This window comes from Taudactylus pleione, unplaced genomic scaffold (genome assembly GCF_031769625.1).
Source record: "Taudactylus pleione unplaced genomic scaffold, aTauple2 ptg000738l, whole genome shotgun sequence".
Classification (NCBI taxonomy): domain Eukaryota; kingdom Metazoa; phylum Chordata; class Amphibia; order Anura; family Myobatrachidae; genus Taudactylus; species Taudactylus pleione.
In genome coordinates this window covers 1,863,347-1,884,156 of record NW_028285140.1, presented here as the reverse complement: position 1 = coordinate 1,884,156, position 20,810 = coordinate 1,863,347, and the positions used below count along the sequence as shown (strand labels likewise).

General features: G+C 48.5%; 2 protein-coding genes across 4 annotated transcripts in view; one reads left to right on the top strand and one right to left on the bottom strand.

Moving 5' to 3' along the window:
- LOC148477190 (voltage-dependent L-type calcium channel subunit alpha-1C-like) overlaps positions 1-8,110 on the bottom strand; it is a 477,994-nt gene extending 469,884 nt beyond the window's left edge. Inside the window, exon 1 of the mRNA XM_088457088.1 lies at positions 8,055-8,110. Coding sequence (XP_088313214.1) covers positions 8,055-8,100 — 46 coding nt within the window. The 5' untranslated portion in view covers positions 8,101-8,110. The remainder of the gene's footprint in view (positions 1-8,054) is intronic.
- Positions 23-20,603, top strand: DCP1B (decapping mRNA 1B). Of its 3 annotated transcripts, none has more exons than XM_088457090.1 (9): positions 27-256; positions 3,175-3,215; positions 4,801-4,928; positions 9,374-9,440; positions 11,274-11,406; positions 11,633-11,752; positions 13,542-14,288; positions 19,726-19,944; positions 20,133-20,603. In XM_088457090.1, the coding sequence occupies exons 1-9, from the start codon at positions 110-112 to the stop codon at positions 20,214-20,216; spliced, it is 1,686 nt and encodes a 561-aa protein (XP_088313216.1). In that variant the 5' UTR covers positions 27-109; the 3' UTR covers positions 20,217-20,603. The 3 variants fall into 3 exon arrangements, with proteins under 3 accessions (XP_088313219.1, XP_088313216.1, XP_088313217.1); XM_088457091.1 differs by having other exon boundaries at positions 29-256; positions 19,729-19,944; XM_088457093.1 differs by lacking the exon at positions 11,633-11,752 and having other exon boundaries at positions 23-256.
- Positions 20,604-20,810: the final 207 nt, after the last annotated feature.

Below are 20,810 nucleotides of genomic sequence, written 5' to 3'. Positions count from 1 at the left end.
ACGTTTCCATGGAGCCCGGTGGCCCTGTTGCTATAAGTAACCGCTCTCGGCTCTCCTCCGCCACCCTGCTCTCTCGGCGATCGCTCGCTCTGGTCTGGAGAGCAGCAAGATGGCGGCGTCCGGTAGCGGGCCCCCGGGCCGGGGCCTGGACATCAGCCTGGCGGCTCTGCGGAGACAGGACCCGTACATCCAGGGCATCGTGGACGTGGCCAGCCAGGTGGCGCTCTACACCTTCAGCCACAAGACCAGCGAGTGGGTGAGTGCGCCGGGGGCTCGCCTGGTGAAGGTGCCGGGTTGAGAGCGCAGTGCCCGGGGAGAGGAGGCCCGAGCTACAGCTGCCCCGAGTGTCCATTACACATCACACTGCTCCCTACACAGATCCCTACACACACCAGTCCCTGTGCTGGTCGCTCAGCTTCCTACTAATTTAAGCATAAATATGTGTGTGCAGTAACTTTGTGATGTCATGTGCACCCATGTATGGTACATACACACCTCCTGCATCAGTGTGACACTCCTCTCCTGATATACTCTGTGCTGCTGGGGACCCTGCTCCTCCCACTATATACCTCTCAGTCTGTGACTTCCTGCTGCCTCCATTCCCCTCCTCACATCATGTCACTGCCCCTGTCACATGCAGCCCTGTCCTCACTAACACATCACCCATCTCCTGATATACTCTGTGCTGCTGGGGGACCCTGCTCCTCCCACTATATAACTCTCAGTCTGTGACTTCCTGCTGCCTCCTTTCCCCTCCTCACATCATGTCACTGCCCCTGTCACATGCAGCCCTGTCCTCATTGACACATCACTCATCTCCTGATATACTCTGTGCTGCTGGGGACCCTGCTCCTCCCACTGTATAACTCTCAGTCTGTGACTTCCTGCTGCCTCCATTACCCTCCTCACATCATGTCACTGCCCCTGTCACATGCAGCCCTGTCCTCACTAACACATCACTCCTCTCCTGATATACTCTGTGCTGCTGGGGACCCTGCTCCTCCCACTATATACCTCTCAGTCTGTGACTTCCTGCTGCCTCCATTCCCCTCCTCACATCACGTCACTGCCCCTGTCACATGCAGCCCTGTCCTCACTAACACATCACTCATCTCCTGATATACTCTGTGCTGCTGGGGACCCTGCTCCACCCACTATGTAACTCTCAGTCTATGAGTTCCTGCTGCCTCCATTCCCCTCCTCACATCATGTCACTGCCCCTGTCACATGCAGCCCTGTCCTCACTAACACATCGTTCATCTCCTGATATACTCTGTGCTGCTGGGGACCCTGCTCCTTCCACTGTATAACTCTCAGTCTGTGACTTCCTGCTGCCTCCATTACCCTCCTCACATCATGTCACTGCCCCTGTCACATGCAGCCCTGTCCTCACTAACACATCACTCATCTCCTGATATACTCTGTGCTGCTGGGGGCCCTGCTCCTCCCACTATATAACGCTCAGTCTGTGACTTCCTACTAGGGATGGCCATCGACGATTCATAATCATCGATGGTTTATGGCCGATGTCTAATGTTTTTCCCATCGATGGAAGAACATAACTGAATAGTTTTATTTATTTATTTTTTTAAATTAACAAGGTGCCGGCACAATGAGAGCATAGCTCTGACACCTGTGAAGCCATGCCCCCTGGTTCTGATTGGCCCACGAGTCAGTCAGTCAGTTAGAACAGGATTGACCATCCACTTGGTGAAGAAATCGATGGTCATCCATTGCATAGTTGGTTACCATCGATGGCCACTTGCTATTTTGCCATCGATGGTAACCATACCGATGGCCATCCCTACTTCCTGCTGCCCCCATTCCCCTCCTCACATCATGTCACTGTCCCTGTCACATGCAGCCCTGTCCTCAATAACACATCGCTCATCTCCTGATATACTCTGTGCTGCTGGTGGCCAGTATAATTTAGTGTCCACAATGTCAAAATGCAATTGTGGGCTACGCGCTTTGGGGGAAGCGGGCTGAGACCAGGTTTTCGAGGTTGCAGCCTACCTAATCACTCAGGGACACCATAGGGGGCATGTCGCTATTTCTCACCGGCTTGATGGGCTCGGCCGTAAAATGTGTTTTGTGTAACCATCCATTAATAGTAAAGTAGCCCTGTTGGGGTCTGTATGCTATATATGGTTTGGGAATGTTATAATAGCCGTAGTGTGTAATAGTATTTATGTTCTTTATCATATTTATATAGAGTTGTGTCCAGTTTTGTGACTGACCTAGAAGTGATTAGTTCCCATGAATACAGGCTCCTGTCACACTATGGCCACCTTTCTGTATGTGGCGGGAGCTCCTCTAGGAACCCTGTAGCAATGGCGCCACCTTCTGTCTGCTCTGGGTGTCACCATTAGCCGGTGCAGTGTTCTTGCCTGACCCACGAGGGCTGTACACAGGATTTAGTCACATTTTGGCTGTTTTCAGCTATTTTTGGGGTTAAAGCAGTGCACTATGGGAAACCTGCATGCAAGAGAAGGGGGTACAGTTAGAACATGAAGGTGGGGGGGTGAGAATCCACCTTTTGTATAGTAACAATCCATGTGACTGCGTGTGGAATCACGTCCCGCCCACTGTTCTTGCGTGGCTGACGCAGCCGCCATCTTTAGAATTGGGATTTACACCAGCCCCATGTGCAGTGCCATATATCCATCTGAAACAGACATCCTATCTCCGCACACTGGGAATGAGAGCGGACGTTGCCGCTGTGTAATAGTTCAAACGTCTATTTCATGGGCAGCGCAGTCTGTCAGCAGACCGATTTTTAATCCGCACGCGCTAGCAAACTCCGTCTGTGTGCGGATACCTGATCCAGCACATGGGCAGAATCTGCCTTATTTCTTTGACGCATTCGCAGTGTGCGGACGTTCGCGTAACCTGTGCGCTTTGCTTGTGACATGTCCCTTCTCTGTGCCCTGTGATAGGACGGCACCTCTGCTGTGTCCCGTACATAGTAATTAGCCATTTTATTCAGGGACAACACAAGTTTGATCCAACTGATAACAGAAGACAATTGCTTCCATCCAGCTGAGGAGCTCTGTGCATAAAATGTCTCTGTGGGAATTCTTGTTTTAAACATTAAAAACTGTTCATTTACGCTGCTTGTCCCTTTATGGGGGGAGATAAGTGTATGGGGCTGATATTCTCATGTCCTTTCAGGAGAAGACTGACGTGGAGGGAACGCTGTTTGTATACACCAGGTGAGCGGCCTTGTATTATGTAGTGTCTATAAATGGTTTCCTGCTGTGCGTGGTCCGAGGCTGGTACACATTGCTCCTCTCCACGTTTCTGGTTATTATAGTGCTCCTGTGTCACATGTAACGGGTCCCCTCCGAGGTTGAGGTACAGTATGTTCCTGTAATTTTGCCATACAGCCCCCCTGCCCCATAATAACCTGAGCCTCCATGTAGCCCCTCCCCCAGCGCTATAGGTCTGCTCTGTACAGGCCCGGTCTCACCCTCCCCTCTGTATACACATGACCCGTGTGCTGGCAGGAGGGTAAGAGCCGAGTTGCGTGTTTTGGAGGCTCATGGTCAAAATGTCGACATTCTCCATGTAGACACTGATGAAAGGTCAACATGTTGTTATAATGTCGAAATATTGTCCCTGGTGGGCTAGCATTGACTTGTCTGCTCCTGACGGCTTCAGCGCCTCCAGTGACGCCTGCCGGGTCCAGGCGGTGAAGTGAGTGTCCATTCTGGCGCGGACCTTTGCAGCAGAGAGCGACACCCCATGGAGAATAGAGGAACTGCACGGGTGTTAGCAGGTGCAGGGTGCTGGGATGACCACGGTGTCTATTTAGTGGCCAGATACAGTCTGCCTGAGGGCGCATCTAACACTTTCCTGTAGCATCCCCATATTTAAGGATGTCACAGGTTTGTAATTGCTGGTATAATAGGGGCTTTATATAAGTAAAAGATCTCACACGCCTAACGCCCCCTTCCCAACATTCTTTACTGTTCCCGGAGACTCTCACAGATATCACAGGGCTTATATCTGTATAGTAGTCTCTTTAACCCCCTGCAGCCCCTCCACAAAAGAAGTGTTGGTGATGGTGACTTCCCTTAGTCATGTAATCAGGGGGTGTTTATTTACCTACTTGCACGGAATTCTGGGCCTGATTCAGAGCCGCTCGTAAGCGGCCGCTCGTTCGCTCCGAGCGATGTTCGCACATCTGCGCATGCGTATGGGTTGTAATGCGCATGCACGAACCAGTCAGTGCGGTCGAAAATCGTGTGCTCGCTAAATAGCGAGTGCCTGCTAATTTGAGTGACATAATGAGGCGTTTGTGGGTGGTAACAGGGGAAGGTGCTTGAAAACGGGGGAGTGGAGATCCGAACGCAGGCGTGCCAAACGGTCAAAGCGGGCGTTTTAAGGGTGTGCATAATTAACAAAGCAGCGTCATCGACCACGTCACTTGGTTGTCTTTTAGCCTGAAATGCTCGCATGATTGCGGTAGGAAAATCCAACCACAAGCACTGCGAGCAGTTCATACGCCGTTCGATGTACTCGATTAATCAAATAAATAGCGGAGATGACGTAGGATGCGAGCGGCCAGGGGGCGTTTTTTCCAAAATAGTGAGCGCATGGTTCGTTCGCTCGTTCAGACATAGAGGCGTCAACAGACCGCAAAGAGCGAGCGCTTAATTTAAATAGCCAGCCCCTTTTTCTGAACGAGCGAGCGCAAATAGCGTCCGACTCTGAATCAGGCCCTCTGTTCCCCTGTGTAGGGGTAGCAGGGTGTCTGTACAGTCTCATTGCCCCCTGCTTATTGTATCCCCGCAGATCCGCCTCCCCCAAACACGGCTTCACCATTATGAATCGGCTGAGCATGGAGAACCGCACGGAGCCCATTACTAAGGACCTGGATTTCCAGCTCCAAGACCCCTTTCTGTTGTACAGGAACGCCAGGTGTGAGTATACGAGGAGGGGGGGGATATAAGGATATAACCTATAAAGTGCCACCTCTGACACCATGTGCCCTGATCTGCATCATACAGTGTTTGTGTAGGGACTTTATAGTGGTCTAAAGTAAGACCCTCGCAGTCACCCAGGTAGGGGCCAGCTACTGCACATAAGCGACGCTGTCTGATTTTCCATCTGCTGTTATGTAACATATTACATACATGGTTACATACATGGTTACTTTTTTTGGTGGTTTTGAGAGTATATTTTCTGGGAATGGGAGATGAGGGCTATGCGGGCAGTGGTCCCCTATGGGCAGCGGGTGCCGCCCATCTGTGATCGGCACTAATGAGTGCCAGGGTGCAGCCCGCTAATCTTCTGTGGGTGATGTGGGCAGTACATAGAGCGCATGCATTGGTCCAGCCTACGGAATGGCGCTGCCATGGGGATGCTGTTAGATTCTCAACTGGCAGAAGTGCCGACGGGCGTTATGGCGACACGGTTGTAATGCTGCTAACCGCGCTTTTAAAGGGGACTGCGTTATGTCTAACCACGCCGCTTTACCAGCATGTCTAAGTGTATAACCCCGTCCCTTTTATAGTGGGATTAGCAGCATCACAACTGTCACCATTGGGGTGGGAGGGAGAAAACACACGAACAAGTTTTCTGGTGGGTTAAAACAAAAAAAAAAGATGGCGTCGTAGCTGCCAGTTGGGCGGTGACTACAAATGTTCTTTCTTTTGTTTTTATCCCAAATAAATTTTGATCATTTCCCCCTTGGTTGTGGTTTTATACAGGATTATGGGTGTGGTTTGTTTCAGGTGTCTTGATATAATCTGGTAACGGTTAATGTGTGGCCGCCTTGTGACTACCTGGCCTCCGCCGGACGAGGCTAATCGTGGCGTCGGTACATTAAGTGCATATATTTGTCTGTAATAGTAGAGCTTTGTGTATCCAGCGAGGAGAGTTCCTGAGAGACAGACTCCCACTGACAGCACGAGAACCGCCCCGAAACAGGGAGCCACCAGCTGCCGCGCGGCATCGCAGCTATAATTACTAAGCAGAGGCATTAAGTATAGGGAACACTGCAAGACACCTGCCCTGTGGGGCCTCCAGTCATTATCCAGTATTTGTGTCATGTCCCAAATCTTCCAAACACATCTAATCTCCCAAACGTTCTAAAGAATCCATTCTCTCATCCGGTTACTCGCACGTCCTCATTCCCTGCAGCCGCAGCAAAGCTTAGCGACCGTTCCGGCCCGGCCAGAGTTGCCTAGAAGCCCATGTGCGCCCCCCTGCGGGAAGTGGCGGCCATCGCTGTTACTTTTATAATATTACTTTTATTCTTTGTCCCCAAACTAATTCTTGGTAAGTAATCTGTTGTGCTGAGGCCCACGCATGCAGCGTGACTGGAGACCCGTACAGCGTATAAGCGGCACAAATAAGCGCAGTCACCAGGGCTCTAGGCCTGATGTAGAAACTGATGTGATGGCGATATTTACGCAGATCAAGTGATCTCCAGTGCGCATGCGTATAAGCGCAGACGCGTCTGGCCATTTGAACGCCGTTTCATGGGCGTGCATAAATTGGTCGTCGCAGTATGAGAGCTCTCAGCGTGCGAGGAGAGCCGCAGTGTCTGACCAGCCGCAAGAGTAAGATGGCCGCTCGATGTGAGTCAGTGTTATCTATATTTACGCAGGTAAGCTACGTCGTACACAGATGAGAAGGCGGCACTGGGCGTCCTTATGCTCAGGTGATCTTGGCAACCATTAGCATATTTTCGCAGCTGCGTTTCGTACGAAACAGCAGCCGCGGTCGCGTTAAAGTCCATCTCTAACTCGGGCCCTCTGAACCGTCTGCAGAGGCCGATACTGATGACGCTAATATAGGTAACATATAAATCTCTCTTCTAAGCAGATTCAAAAGGATATATATGTCCAGTGACAGAATCTTAGATATTTGCTATTTTAAATGGGTGCAAGGGATTGTCCTCTAATGATCTGTGACGCGTCTGGGATCTCGGCATTGTAACCGTAATACGGGAAGACCGTCCTGGTCCCGTGCCGTACGGTGTATATAGCCGTGACCGTGCCCTGGGAAGGGAAACCTCTGTCTATCTGGCTACCGCAGACCCCGTGTGCCTAGGAAACGCTGCAAATATCGGTCACCTGTTACTACATCTACTATAAGGGATTCCTCAGCCAGTTTAGCCTAACGATAAACCAGCTCCTGAGAGCGCTTTTCATGCCAAACCTGTTACAGCTTGGTAAAATCTCAGCCGCCCTCTTTATAAAGGTGTCAGACGCTGCAGATCGCGATGTTCCAAGTAAATAAACCTTTTTAAGCACTGAATACGCCAGAGTGACGGTCCCCAACAAATAACTTTTTGTGTTCTGCCATTAGCCTATAATTACAGCCTTCACTGAGAGATCAGCCCACAGCGGGCTCCAGATGCCGCACGGAGGAGACCGCCAGCTCAATCGTAAGCCACAAAGCACCAGCACGGAGCAAACTCGGGCAGCGGCTGGGCTGAGGCTGGAATTTGTGCTGTGACAGGCGCTCAGCAGTTGTAGATTACGTGTTCTATGTATAGCGTCGCTTTACACGACTAATTAATGGTGTGCGGATAATGCGTTTTACACGCACGGGGAGAACTGTGGCACGTCGAGAAAATAATCTCCTGTGGACGTGAACGATTGTCAGCTCTGTGTTAGAAGAGATCACTAAGTACTTTTAGAATATCCACTAAATGCGTGCGTTGGCCAACGCCGCAGTGTCCTCATCCGCACAATCCCAGTGCACGGCTGCGCTGTCACTCTGGTGTCACTGATTTGCTGCGTTTTTCTAGCCAGGAAATGACAATGTCCAGAAACTGCCGCACGTTTATTCTATGGCACTTTATAGCTCGTGTTGCGCAAAGCGTTCGTTTTTGCCAGAAACCTTCGTTCCTGACGCAGGTTACAGCTCACGTAACTAGTTACTAACATTCTACGAGCACCGTTTTTCTGGTTTAATAAGTGTTCAGTAACCATAGTGCCCCCAACCCATGTGTCCCACCTGCCCCAGTATGACGACATCTCACATTATCACGGTGCATGTTGTATAATACAGTGGTACAGAATTCGCCTTCTTACCTCCCGGAGGAATGTGTACGTAGTCCATCTCAATCTCCGATACCATGTTCCCCTTCCAGAATAAACTGGGCCGCCGCGCCATGTCCTTGGGCATAGGCTTGTAGGTGGCCGTGGCCTGTCGGATGAAGGAGTGGTACATTTCGATAATTCTCTATGATTCTGCCGCGCTTAATACATAGGTAACGTCCCGAGCGCTCTCGTAGCAACAGTCCAGGATCAGCAAAAGGAACCAGGACCCACCATGTGGAATAGATTTTGTCTCTTCCCTTCCCAGATTTGTCGTCACCCCCCCCCCTCCCCGATGCCATCCAGTGTAGTATTACTGATTGCCACCTGCGGGGAGATTGGACTTATCCGGCTGTCATTTGCCCACTTCACCCAGTCGCGAGGGGCTCTGCTTTCCATCTCGGCCACCGACGGCCCTGATACAAGGTCTAAAGTTGGAGAGAGCGGGGGGAGATAACGTCGTCCTGCAGGTCAAGTGCCCAGAACCCAGCACGACGGGATCCGCTGTCATCACCATAAATCCTATCTACATCGTATGCGCAGCCCACACAATGGGATCTAAGGGGGGAAAACAACTAGCAAATGTTTAATAGAAACAGCCGAATAAAGCTCTGACCAGTCCTAATACCGTATTGGGGAGGCCTGTCCTGAGAAGTCCTGCATTGTAGCTCGGTTTTATTTATTTTGAAAGAACGTCCTGTACTGTGGATGGCCGTTGTTCAGCACATTGTAGCATGAATATGTAATACTCTGTTATTGAGCACAGGAACGTCTATGGCTAAAACAATCACTTACATTACAAGTGAGCGTTATACCAACATAAAAAAAAAAAGAGAGAATGCGGCAGAAAGTACAAAAAAAGAATTTAAGTATAAAAGGAAACTATTTCCACCCCCCCCCCCCCCCCCAACAGCCTGCGCCTCTTCCTCCATAGACCTGTAGCGGCCACTGAGCTTTCCCAGGAGTTCAGCATAAATCAGGTCTTTCTGCAGCGTACGGCAGATATTACGTCTGGTTTTCACACTTGTTATCGGAGTGTAAATGGAATTTGTGTCCCCGCGAGGCTCCAGGCCATCCGGCTCGGAGTGTGGGAGAGATGGAACAGGTATTTTATTTATTCGTCCTGGCACCGGGTCAGGGGGAGCAGCGGCATGAACGCGTTACGTAACTGAACTGGTCCATGCGAGCAGGCTGGCTAACCCTCATCTCAGGAAAGTTGCAATACTGACCATATACTGATGTATAGAGGTTGTAGGTTTGATTCCGAACATTTTATGCAACAGATTTCTCATTTTTCTTTTTCTGTTTCCCAGTTTGTATCTATGGAATCTGGTTCTACGACAAGGAAGAATGCCAGAGACTTGCAGGACTCATGAAGAAGTAAGCGAGATCTTCCTGGGTCGGGGGGTTTTTCTATGACGTTTAGGCAGAATGTACGTAATGTGCGTTTGCGATACACTTATGTGACTATGTCATTAATGCCAGGCGGGTAACCTATATACTGTATACCTAGGTCCGAGCGTTTATTTGTACTTTGTTAGGTCATAGATCTAGCTCCATGCAGTGCTACATATCACATATCCCTGGGCTACGGAGCTTGCAATCTCTATCTTTGGTTTCCGAGACCATAAGGGGACCCCATGGACGTAATGATCTTTTGTAAATCCTTCACCAAGGGCCTGGCTCAGACATGATTGGTAACGCGGTCGCAGACGTTCTCGCAGTGGTGGTCACTGGAATATGCAGATGCTAATCTCAGCCTTCTCTTTGTGCGGGACGGTGCGATTGAGGGTACGAGCGCTGAGACGCCCGATTTCAAGGCTGCGTTGTCTGTGCATTTGTGATGGAGATTGTAAAAACTCCAACATCGGTCGCGCCATCAACATTTGCTGTAGCCTACGGTCTACTCTAATCCAAATAATCATGGGCGCAGAAGCATTCTAATCGGGATTGCAGCGTTCCCGGTCACGTCCGTGACCCACTCCCCAAACATGCCCATGGAAAAGTCCCTCACTTAAGGTCACCCTACAAGTCTCCACCCTGATATGCCCGGGGACCGCAAACCCCGTCCTGAGTGTTAGCCATTTAGTTTGGAATTGCGAACGTCATAGGACACTTGGGTTCGTGGGTGCGCAATAATGGTTTTCTGGACCTTTGGCGCATGCGAGGTAGCAAAACATTGCTCAGCTGCGTTACCACCGGCCCTGCCTCCATCTCTGAATCAGGCCCACAGTTAGGACGTTGGGGCCGAGACGCAGGTGATAACGCGTGCTCGCTTTTCACTCTGCGCATCCTCCAATGCCTAGCGCACGCTTCAGTCACATCTGCAGCTGAAGGGGCGCGACTGGGTGTTAACCGAATGTTTGCACGTGGGGTATGATTAGCGAGGGTCTGTCGGCGCAAGCTGCGGGTTAGGCAGAATTGTGCGTACGCAGAGGTGCACCAGTTATCGGAAGGGTCTCTTGCACTAATTCTGAATGTTGTTACACTTGCGGGGTCGTTCATTTCTGCTTGTACCTGATAACACCCCTGTGGTGTTAAATTTAATTTTGTGACTATTTGCACTAAACAAAACAGAATTTGAAAGGTCACGGCAGCCTAAATTGCACAGAGAGGGATCTTTTCCCGCGCACCTATCCTTACATGCTCAGCGCTACGATCTATAAACGTCGCGCACACTCTCGGATTTGCTTTATTTGGTGTTATCGCCTGATCTCCTTTGTCCAACAGCGCCATCTGCTGGAATCTCTGAGCGCTGCAGACACAAAGCCCTGCTTGTTACCTGAGTTATATCCTGTTTGCCGACGTCCCACCCTATAAGTGATGTACTATACCGAGTTACATGGAATAACCAGCCAGAGAGGACCCTGCTCTGCAGAGCTGCCGTACCCCCCTAAATGGTTTAGCTTATCGCAGCGCTTGTTCTAGTCGTCTCGGAAATAGTGTAGTTGCCCCAGTCAGTTACCACCGATCGGGGTGGCTCTATAATTGGGGTATTGGAGGTGCCTGTTTACACCCCTTCCTGTAGATCTCTCCAAATCCCAAATTTAGACATCCCAGATCAGTATTATCACAATCCTATCCTATTCCATCCAACCAACCAGAATGCGCCTATGAAATCTAGTTCCCTCCAATCAGAACGCTGGATACACCCTGATCTGTAGAGATATCACGCACTGATGCCCATACAATAACTCATTTACTGCTCTTCAGCTTAACTCAGCAGGAGCAGCTGAAGGCACAGCAATCCGCCAGCGTGGACGCGTCTCCGATGAACCTGCACGCGGAGGAGAAGGAGGTGGACATCCTGCAGATGCTGACCAAGGCCAAGGATGAATATACCAAGGTGAGCGTAGCATCGCGGGGGTCTTCCTTTGCCTCCTACGGTCGCCCCTCCCCCCAGTGTTTAGTAATCTTGTGTGTGTCCGAGCAGGAGCCTCCGCTCACCTGTAGGGCTGCATGTCTCCATGTCCCCTCTCTCTCCCGTCGCCTCTGTCACTCACATCTGTGTGTTTGTGGTGTCGGCGCATCGCATCAACTTATGGCTGTTATTGTCTGTTCCTCCATTACAGTCTAAATCATGTTCAGAGCCCAAGATGATCACCAGCTCGTCAGCCATCCATAGTAACCCCAACCTCATCAAACCCATTGCAGTGAAACCCAGCAACCCGTCACAGCCGATGACTAGCCAGGTGACGTGTGTAGGGGGATGGGGGGGTAACCTCGGACTGGTTAGTGCCTCGCTCAGGAGAATGTGTCTGTCTGGCGGAAGCTGTGCGTTAGCTCACAGACAGCACAGAGGGATAACGAGGGGGCTACTTGGTGCTTACGCTGCGCGCTGTCTCCTTCTCAGCCCCTTACGGACTTCGCACCCCCTTTTAGATCATGTCCCTGTGGTGCCAATCTCCGCCCCCATTGGTGTCACTCACATCACATGCATCCAGCCCCCCAACAAGCATCGGTGTTTTGAGTAGATTACTGCTGATCCGTAAGACTGACAGGAGCGCTCTAGGAGGAGGTTAAGAAATCATGGCAAAGAGAGGTGAAATAATGGAACTGTACTGAAATGTTGGTCTCTGCAGGCAGATATACAAACGCGCTCATAGGACCCAGGGAAAGTCCTAATATTCTATAAAATCGCCCCTTATATAATGTTGACTTTGATTAAAGGTCAAGGTAAAATAAAAGTATAAGAGTTTCCTGCATTATATGGAAATAAAGTCGCACCAAGCCTAAAATACTGGTTCTTCGTTATGGGCCTGCTTCAGAGATGGTCGCATTGTCGATGTTGGACGCAGTGGGGCAATTTTTTGGCACTGTGCGTGTGTCACAGGTGCTCTGCGCACGCACATCAATTACCGAGAGGATTTGTGTGCAATAAATGACTGGTAGCGTCTGGGGAAGGTAACGGGGGGGCGGTTAAAAAAAAATGCAGAAGTGTCGGGACCGTTTTCTAGGCGTGCTCTATGCGAGTTAGTTCGCAGCTGGAGAGGTCCCGGTGTCTTAGGAGAGACGCCCCGCATTAAACGGCATAGGCTTGTGTGACCGATGCTTCCGATGTCTCTGATTTTGCACATAAGCGGTGGGTGCGAGACGCAGGAGGTGGGCGTGTTGGTCCACAAGGTGCAGCTGAGTTATTTGCATGTTCTCGCAAATCCACTGCGCAGGGAATTGCAGCCATCTCTGAATCGGGTACTATGTGCGCTAATGCGTTTACACCTCACTTGTACTGTAAATATTGGAGGCAATGATGTCATCGGTCTATTGACAAACCGTACTGACCACTGACCCTGAAATTGGACGTGGTAGAGCAGGGGTGGGCAACCAGTGATGCTGTGGAACTACATATCCCAGCATGCCCTGCCACAGTTTAGCTATTAGGGCACACTGAAACTACAGCAGGGCATGCTGGGATCTGTAGTTCCACAGCAGTTAAAGTGCCTAGAGGACCCTACTCACTAATGCCAGGCAATGACAGGACAGCTACATATTATACTACTACCAGGTACAACCCTATGTACTTGTGTTGTGCACTACATAAATATCAAAGCTTTAAGCAAACCTTCCCTAGCCTATAGAGCTTGCAATCTAATGTTCGTTCCAGGGACATGGGCCGACAGAGTGCCTTCCATAGTGATCACCGAGATCCGGGGAGGGTCTTCTGCCGGGATAGATAGGGGGGGGGGGCTTTATACCTGGCTACAGTGAAGAGAGCAGATGCTGGCGGAATGTTACACTATTGGTAATGGACATCACACAGCTGGCAGCATGAATCTGTCTACGTCAGGGGTCTTCAACCTTTGGCCCTCCAGCTGTTGTGGAACTACACATCCCAGCATGCCCTGCCACTGTTCTGATATAAAAGTATGCTAAATCTGAGCCAAGGGCATCCTGGGATCTGTAGTTCCACAGCAGCTGGAGGGCCAAAGGTTGAAGACCCATAGTCTACATGATTCTCACATTCGTCTCTTTGTTTCACAGCCTGGTGATCAAGAACCCCAGCACCTGTCCCTCACCACCCTGTTCGGGAAGCAGAAAAAGTCCCCTGCGGAGGGCGCGGATTACAAAGACTCCCCCCTGGCGCGTCCCCCGGTGGCTCGCTCCTTATCCTACGAGGAGCTGTGTCATTCCGCAGAGAGCTCTGAGAAGCAGCTGTGTCCGGCCATCCAGAAGCTGATGGTGGGGGCCGCCGACCTGCATCCAGTCCCCAAAGTCCCTGACAGCCCGCACTGCCACAACGGCACCTTCCACCCTCCCGGAGACGTCTTCAGCGGCCTCTTTCTGCCGACGGAGGAGGCTGCTCCCTTACCTGTCCAGGAGCACGAGAGCGGGGAAAGTCTGCTCCACATTCTCCAGGGTCCTCATTACACCTTACCGCAGCCTGAGAGGGGGCCTCCTGCCACCGTGCATGGCGGGGGGCTGTTCTGTGCTGCGGGGAAAGTTATTGGGGGCGCACCCCTTAGTTATTACCACAGCTCTCAGCAAAACCAAAGGACTCCGGCAGCTGTACCTCTAATGCCCCTCTCGTCCCAGCCTCCCCCGCCCTCTGGGGCCATTTCTCCTCAGGAGCTGCTGAAGAAATTAAATCTAGTACGTCAGGACCAGCAATTCCAGGCCACCCCCAAGCCCGCCATGGCTGCCAAATTTCCCGCGGTCTCCCCCGGTGCTCCAAAACCGTCGTGGGGAGAGAAGTTATCTGCGGGGGAGAAACACAACCCACTGCTACAGGTAATGGCGTTTACCGCCGTCCCAGCACTATTCCTGCACTCATTTACATACGAATACCTAGAAACGCCTCTTATTACCGGTCACCACGCCGTGCCGCGCCATGTTTGTGCCGCCAGAACAATATTGGTTAATAATGAAGAGCAGCCTGACACATTGCGCCTAATTCTAAGTCACACGCAAAGTGCACGCAGCATCGGCTATGGGCGGAGACACACGTGTGTAGAGGGAGGAAGAGCGACGTGTAGGGAGACACATGTAGAGCTGCGTGTACGGAAGCGATATAAAGTATATTCTGCTTTTCTCCATATTCTCAGTTCTGTGTCCTCAGATTCAGGAATAATGATGAATTTATGAACGGTACCTTTTATCGTGGATTAACACAAAATACTATAATGTCTGATAATAAAAAAGCAACAACGCTAATGGGTTTTTTTTACTTGCAATTAAAAAATGACAATAATTAGTTTGATCACGATCGTTCTCCTACTCAGTGGGCACCCTATAGCGCAGTTGCCGCAGTGAGTCTGAGGGGGTCTCCACGCCTGGACGCTGAGGTTCTCATGTGGCCTACTCTACGTGGGGGCTGGTGGCGAGCAGCAATTTTCTGGTTATTTTTCCATGGGACGGAAGTCTGGGCTCCGGCTGGGAAACTCCAGAATATAGGAGTTCTCCATTCCCTTAGACCAGCGTTTTTCAACCACTGCGCCGCGTCAGTCAGCTCAGCGCACTTGTACTGTAGTGTGTTTTTATTCCCGAGGAGGCCAATGTAGTGTGTATTATTCCTGTGGAGGACAATGTAGTGTGTTTTATTCCTGTGGAGGCCAATGTAGTGCGTTTCCTGTGGAGGCCAATGTAGTGTGTCTTATTCCTGTGGAGGACAATGTAGTGTGTCTTATTCCTGTGGAGGACAATGTAGTGTGTATTATTCCTGTGGAGGACAATGTAGTGTGTATTATTCCTGTGGAGGACAATGTAGTGTGTTTTATTCCTGTGGAGGCCAATGTAGTGCGTTTCCTGTGGAGGCCAATGTAGTGTGTCTTATTCCTGTGGAGGACAATGTAGTGTGTCTTATTCCTGTGGAGAACAATGTAGTGTGTATTATTCCTGTGGAGGACAATGTAGTGTGTATTATTCCTGTGGAGAACAATGTAGTGTGTATTATTCCTGTGGAGGACAATGTAGTGTGTCTTATTCCTGTGGAGGACAATGTAGTGTTATTCCTGTGGAGGACAATGTAGTGTGTTTTATTCCTGTGGAGAACAATGTAGTGTGTATTATTCCTGTGGAGGACAATGTAGTGTGTATTATTCCTGTGGAGGACAATGTAGTGTGTTTTATTCCTGTGGAGGACAATGTAGTGTGTATTATTCCTGTGGAGAACAATGTAGTGTGTATTATTCCTGTGGAGGACAATGTAGTGTTATTCCTGTGGAGGACAATGTAGTGTTATTCCTGTGGAGGACAATGTAGTGTGTTTTATTCCTGTGGAGGACAATGTAGTGTTATTCCTGTGGAGGACAATGTAGTGTGTATTATTCCTGTGGAGGACAATGTAGTGTTATTCCTGTGGAGGACAATGTAGTGTGTTTTATTCCTGTGGAGGACAATGTAGTGTTATTCCTGTGGAGGACAATGTAGTGTGTATTATTCCTGTGGAGGACAATGTAGTGTGTATTATTCCTGTGGAGGACAATGTAGTGTGTATTATTCCTGTGGAGGACAATGTAGTGTGTTTTATTCCTGTGGAGGCCAATGTAGTGCGTTTCCTGTGGAGGCCAATGTAGTGTGTCTTATTCCTGTGGAGGACAATGTAGTGTGTCTTATTCCTGTGGAGAACAATGTAGTGTGTATTATTCCTGTGGAGGACAATGTAGTGTGTATTATTCCTGTGGAGAACAATGTAGTGTGTATTATTCCTGTGGAGGACAATGTAGTGTGTCTTATTCCTGTGGAGGACAATGTAGTGTTATTCCTGTGGAGGACAATGTAGTGTTATTCCTGTGGAGGACAATGTAGTGTGTTTTATTCCTGTGGAGAACAATGTAGTGTGTATTATTCCTGTGGAGGACAATGTAGTGTGTATTATTCCTGTGGAGGACAATGTAGTGTGTTTTATTCCTGTGGAGGACAATGTAGTGTGTATTATTCCTGTGGAGAACAATGTAGTGTGTATTATTCCTGTGGAGGACAATGTAGTGTTATTCCTGTGGAGGACAATGTAGTGTTATTCCTGTGGAGGACAATGTAGTGTGTTTTATTCCTGTGGAGGACAATGTAGTGTTATTCCTGTGGAGGACAATGTAGTGTGTATTATTCCTGTGGAGGACAATGTAGTGTTATTCCTGTGGAGGACAATGTAGTGTGTTTTATTCCTGTGGAGGACAATGTAGTGTTATTCCTGTGGAGGACAATGTAGTGTGTATTATTCCTGTGGAGGACAATGTAGTGTGTATTATTCCTGTGGAGGACAATGTAGTGTGTATTATTCCTGTGGAGGACAATGTAGTATTATTCCTGTGGAGGACAATGTAGTGTGTATTATTCCTGTGGAGGACAATGTAGTGTGTATTATTCCTGTGGAGGACAATGTAGTGTGTATTATTCCTGTGGAGGACAATGTAGTGTGTTTTATTCCTGTGGAGGACAATGTAGTGTGTATTATTCCTGTGGAGGACAATGTAGTGTGTATTATTCCTGTGGAGGACAATGTAGTCTTATTCCTGTGGAGGACAATGTAGTGTTATTCCTGTGGAGGACAATGTAGTGTGTTTTATTCCTGTGGAGGACAATGTAGTGTGTATTATTCCTGTGGAGGACAATGTAGTGTTATTCCTGTGGAGGACAATGTAGTGTTATTCCTGTGGAGGACAATGTAGTGTGTTTTATTCCTGTGGAGGACAATGTAGTGTTATTCCTGTGGAGGACAATGTAGTGTGTATTATTCCTGTGGAGGACAATGTAGTGTTATTCCTGTGGAGGACAATGTAGTGTGTATTATTCCTGTGGAGGACAATGTAGTGTGTATTATTCCTGTGGAGGACAATGTAGTGTGTATTATTCCTGTGGAGGACAATGTAGTATTATTCCTGTGGAGGACAATGTAGTGTGTATTATTCCTGTGGAGGACAATGTAGTGTGTATTATTCCTGTGGAGGACAATGTAGTCTTATTCCTGTGGAGGACAATGTAGTGTGTTTTATTCCTGTGGAGGACAATGTAGTGTTATTCCTGTGGAGGACAATGTAGTGTGTATTATTCCTGTGGAGGACAATGTAGTGTGTATTATTCCTGTGGAGGACAATGTAGTGTGTATTATTCCTGTGGAGGACAATGTAGTCTTATTCCTGTGGAGGACAATGTAGTGTGTATTATTCCTGTGGAGGACAATGTAGTGTGTATTATTCCTGTGGAGGACAATGTAGTGTGTCTTATTCCTGTGGAGGACAATGTAGTGTGTATTATTCCTGTGGAGGACAATGTAGTCTTATTCCTGTGGAGGACAATGTAGTGTGTATTATTCCTGTGGAGGACAATGTAGTGTGTATTATTCCTGTGGAGGACAATGTAGTGTTATTCCTGTGGAGGACAATGTAGTGTGTCTTATTCCTGTGGAGGACAATGTAGTGTTATTCCTGTGGAGGACAATGTAGTGTGTATTATTCCTGTGGAGGACAATGTAGTGTGTATTATTCCTGTGGAGGACAATGTAGTGTGTATTATTCCTGTGGAGGACAATGTAGTGTGTATTATTCCTGTGGAGGACAATGTAGTGTTATTCCTGTGGAGGACAATGTAGTGTGTATTATTCCTGTGGAGGACAATGTAGTGTGTATTATTCCTGTGGAGGACAATGTAGTGTGTATTATTCCTGTGGAGGCCAATGTAGTGTTATTCCTGTGGAGGACAATGTAGTGTGTCTTATTCCTGTGGAGGACAATGTAGTCTTATTCCTGTGGAGGCCAATGTAGTGTTATTCCTGTGGAGGACAATGTAGTGTTATTCCTGTGGAGGACAATGTATGTGTGTCTTATTCCTGTGGAGGACAATGTAGTCTTATTCCTGTGGAGGCCAATGTAGTGTTATTCCTGTGGAGGACAATGTAGTCTTATTCCTGTGGAGGCCAATGTAGTCTTATTCCTGTGGAGGCCAATGTAGTCTTATTCCTGTGGAGGCCAATGTAGTGTTATTCCTGTGGAGGCCAATGTAGTGTTATTCCTGTGGAGGCCAATGTAGTGTTATTCCTGTGGAGGCCAATGTAGTGTTATTCCTGTGGAGGACAATGTAGTGTTATTCCTGTGGAGGCCAATGTGTAGGTTATTTAATTGGTCACGCGCGCTGCATAGCCGGATGGTGTGCCATGGCATTTTTAAAATCTTGTGTAGTGTACCTCGAGTTGAAAATCGCTGCCTTAGACAAAGAAGCCCGCACCCACAAAAAGTTAAATGTTAATTTCATCATATATTTGACATTACAGCGTTCTTATGTCGATCTGTGTGAGCCTCTAGATCAGAGGTTCCCAACCACGGTCCTCAAGGCACACTAACAGTCCAGGTTTTAGGGATAGCCATAGTTGAGCACCAGTGACTTAATTTAGTGTCTCAGTTACTTTGATTTAACCATCTGTGCACAATCATGGATATCACTAAGACCAGGACTGTTAGTGTGCCTTGAGGACCGTGGTTGGGAACCTCTGATCTAGATTATGGTATATTGAGGAAACAATTTGTTATTTAGAATAACTATTTATTTTCAGTAGTTTCCTTTTCTATATAGAATTACTTCTTCTTTGTGTACAGCTTTATATATCATTTCTGTGTTGTGTTAATCTTGAATATTGAGCGTGCTGTAAGATTTTAGCTTTTTGGCTGTGGCGGTATATATGATAAAACTGGGACTCATTATAGGTCTATGGGCCGGATTTAGAGATTTATGCAATGCCCACATTTACGCAGCTCGAGCAATTGCTAGCACTGCGCACGCGCACGCACACACAGCGATTGCATTGCGATTTTTCTCTCGTCCAGGGGATGCACACGCCAGTTGAGTTACTGTTAGTCAGCATTTGGGGGTGGTTGCAAAAAATGCAGGCGTGTCTCACTATTTATTTACATGCTGTTTCATGGTTGCGCATAAATTAGCCCATGCGATCGCCTTCGCAGCCTGCGTGTCAGGAGAGCGGCAGCGTTTGCGTGACTGCCTGACGTGTGTCGATGTGACCGATGTTTAAGCTGTTGCATGTCATTGGATGGATCTGAGAAGCCAGCAGTGGACGTCTCTATACTCGGCTCTGCTTTTGAAGGAATTAGCATATTTTAGCAAATGCGATCAGTAACCGATGGCCGTTGCGATTGCATCAGCGTAATCTCTGAATCGGGCCCAGGCATATAATTTCTCCGCAGCGGATTCCCGCACTCATTTTATGTCTGTCTGTCCCAAGCAGGTCATTTCTCCGCAACGGATTCCGGCCACAGTGTCCCCATCTCTTCTCATCTCTCCCATGGTGTTCACGCAAACGCACAACCGGACAGCTGACGCAACAAAGCCCCCTCTTCCTGCCAACCTGCTACTCCCACTGTCCCTCCCGGACACCTCCAGTAACCAGTGCAGTGTCCTGACCAAGAACCAGCTCCAGGGGACCCTGTTGTACCTAGTCCAGGTGAGCGTTCAGTAACCGGTGCTATGATGTGTTATTAGGGGGAATCGGGATGGAGGCGGTTTCTCAGAATTAGAGAAAAATCCTTTCAGAATTTATTTAATTGCAGCAGTTAATATCTATGCTCAATGTGTAGTGTTTACCTTGCCCCAATAAGCCCCTTCCCACTGACGCTCCCTCTCCTGTTACAGAATGACGAGAAGTTTTTGAATACAATCTATGAGACGTACCTCTCCGTGTGCGGCCGGGGAGGGGCTCCCACCCGGAAGTTCTGACAAGTCCGCACCCACTTTGGTACATTCCTCAAGTGTCGTCTGTGGGTGAGCTGGTAATACCTGATGGAAACTACGGGCTGTGGCACCAGGCGACTTTTTTTTTTATATAAACATCTGGGGTTTATAAACCCCTCGGACAGCTAAAACGGTCTGAGGTGTGAGCTGATAATTTAATAGCGGGATGGAGGAATGATCTAAGCGTCGATTGTAATACAAAACATGTCTAAGCCAAGCCGTGGAATGTATTTTTAAAAATAAAATTATATATATATTTTGGGAAAAACGTATTTAAGATGGAATGAGCAGAAATGGTTTTTAATGTAAAAAGATCAATATTGATTATTTTAGTCTTAGATTTTTCTTTTTTTAATAAAAAATTTCAAAGAATTGTGTTTTTGTTTTTTCTTTTCTTCACATGTGAGAAATGATTCTGTGGGAATGTGGGCCTGATTCAGAGCCGCTCGTAAGAGCTGAGTGATGTTCACACAAGTGCGCATGAGTCGTAATGCGCATGCGCAAACAGTCATTGTGGTCGGAAATCGTGCACTCGCAATACAGCGAGGGGCTGCTAATTTGAGTGACAGAATGTACCGT

Bases quoted from the DNA above. Each gene is read 5' to 3' on its own strand.
- DCP1B (XM_088457090.1), top strand. From the start codon at position 110: ATGGCGGCGTCCGGTAGCGGGCCCCCGGGCCGGGGCCTGGACATCAGC. The intron at 257-3,174 runs GTGAGTGCGCCG...ATGTCCTTTCAG, and splicing joins GCCACAAGACCAGCGAGTGG to GAGAAGACTGACGTGGAGGG. The intron at 14,289-19,725 runs GTAATGGCGTTT...GTCTGTCCCAAG, and splicing joins AACACAACCCACTGCTACAG to CAGGTCATTTCTCCGCAACG.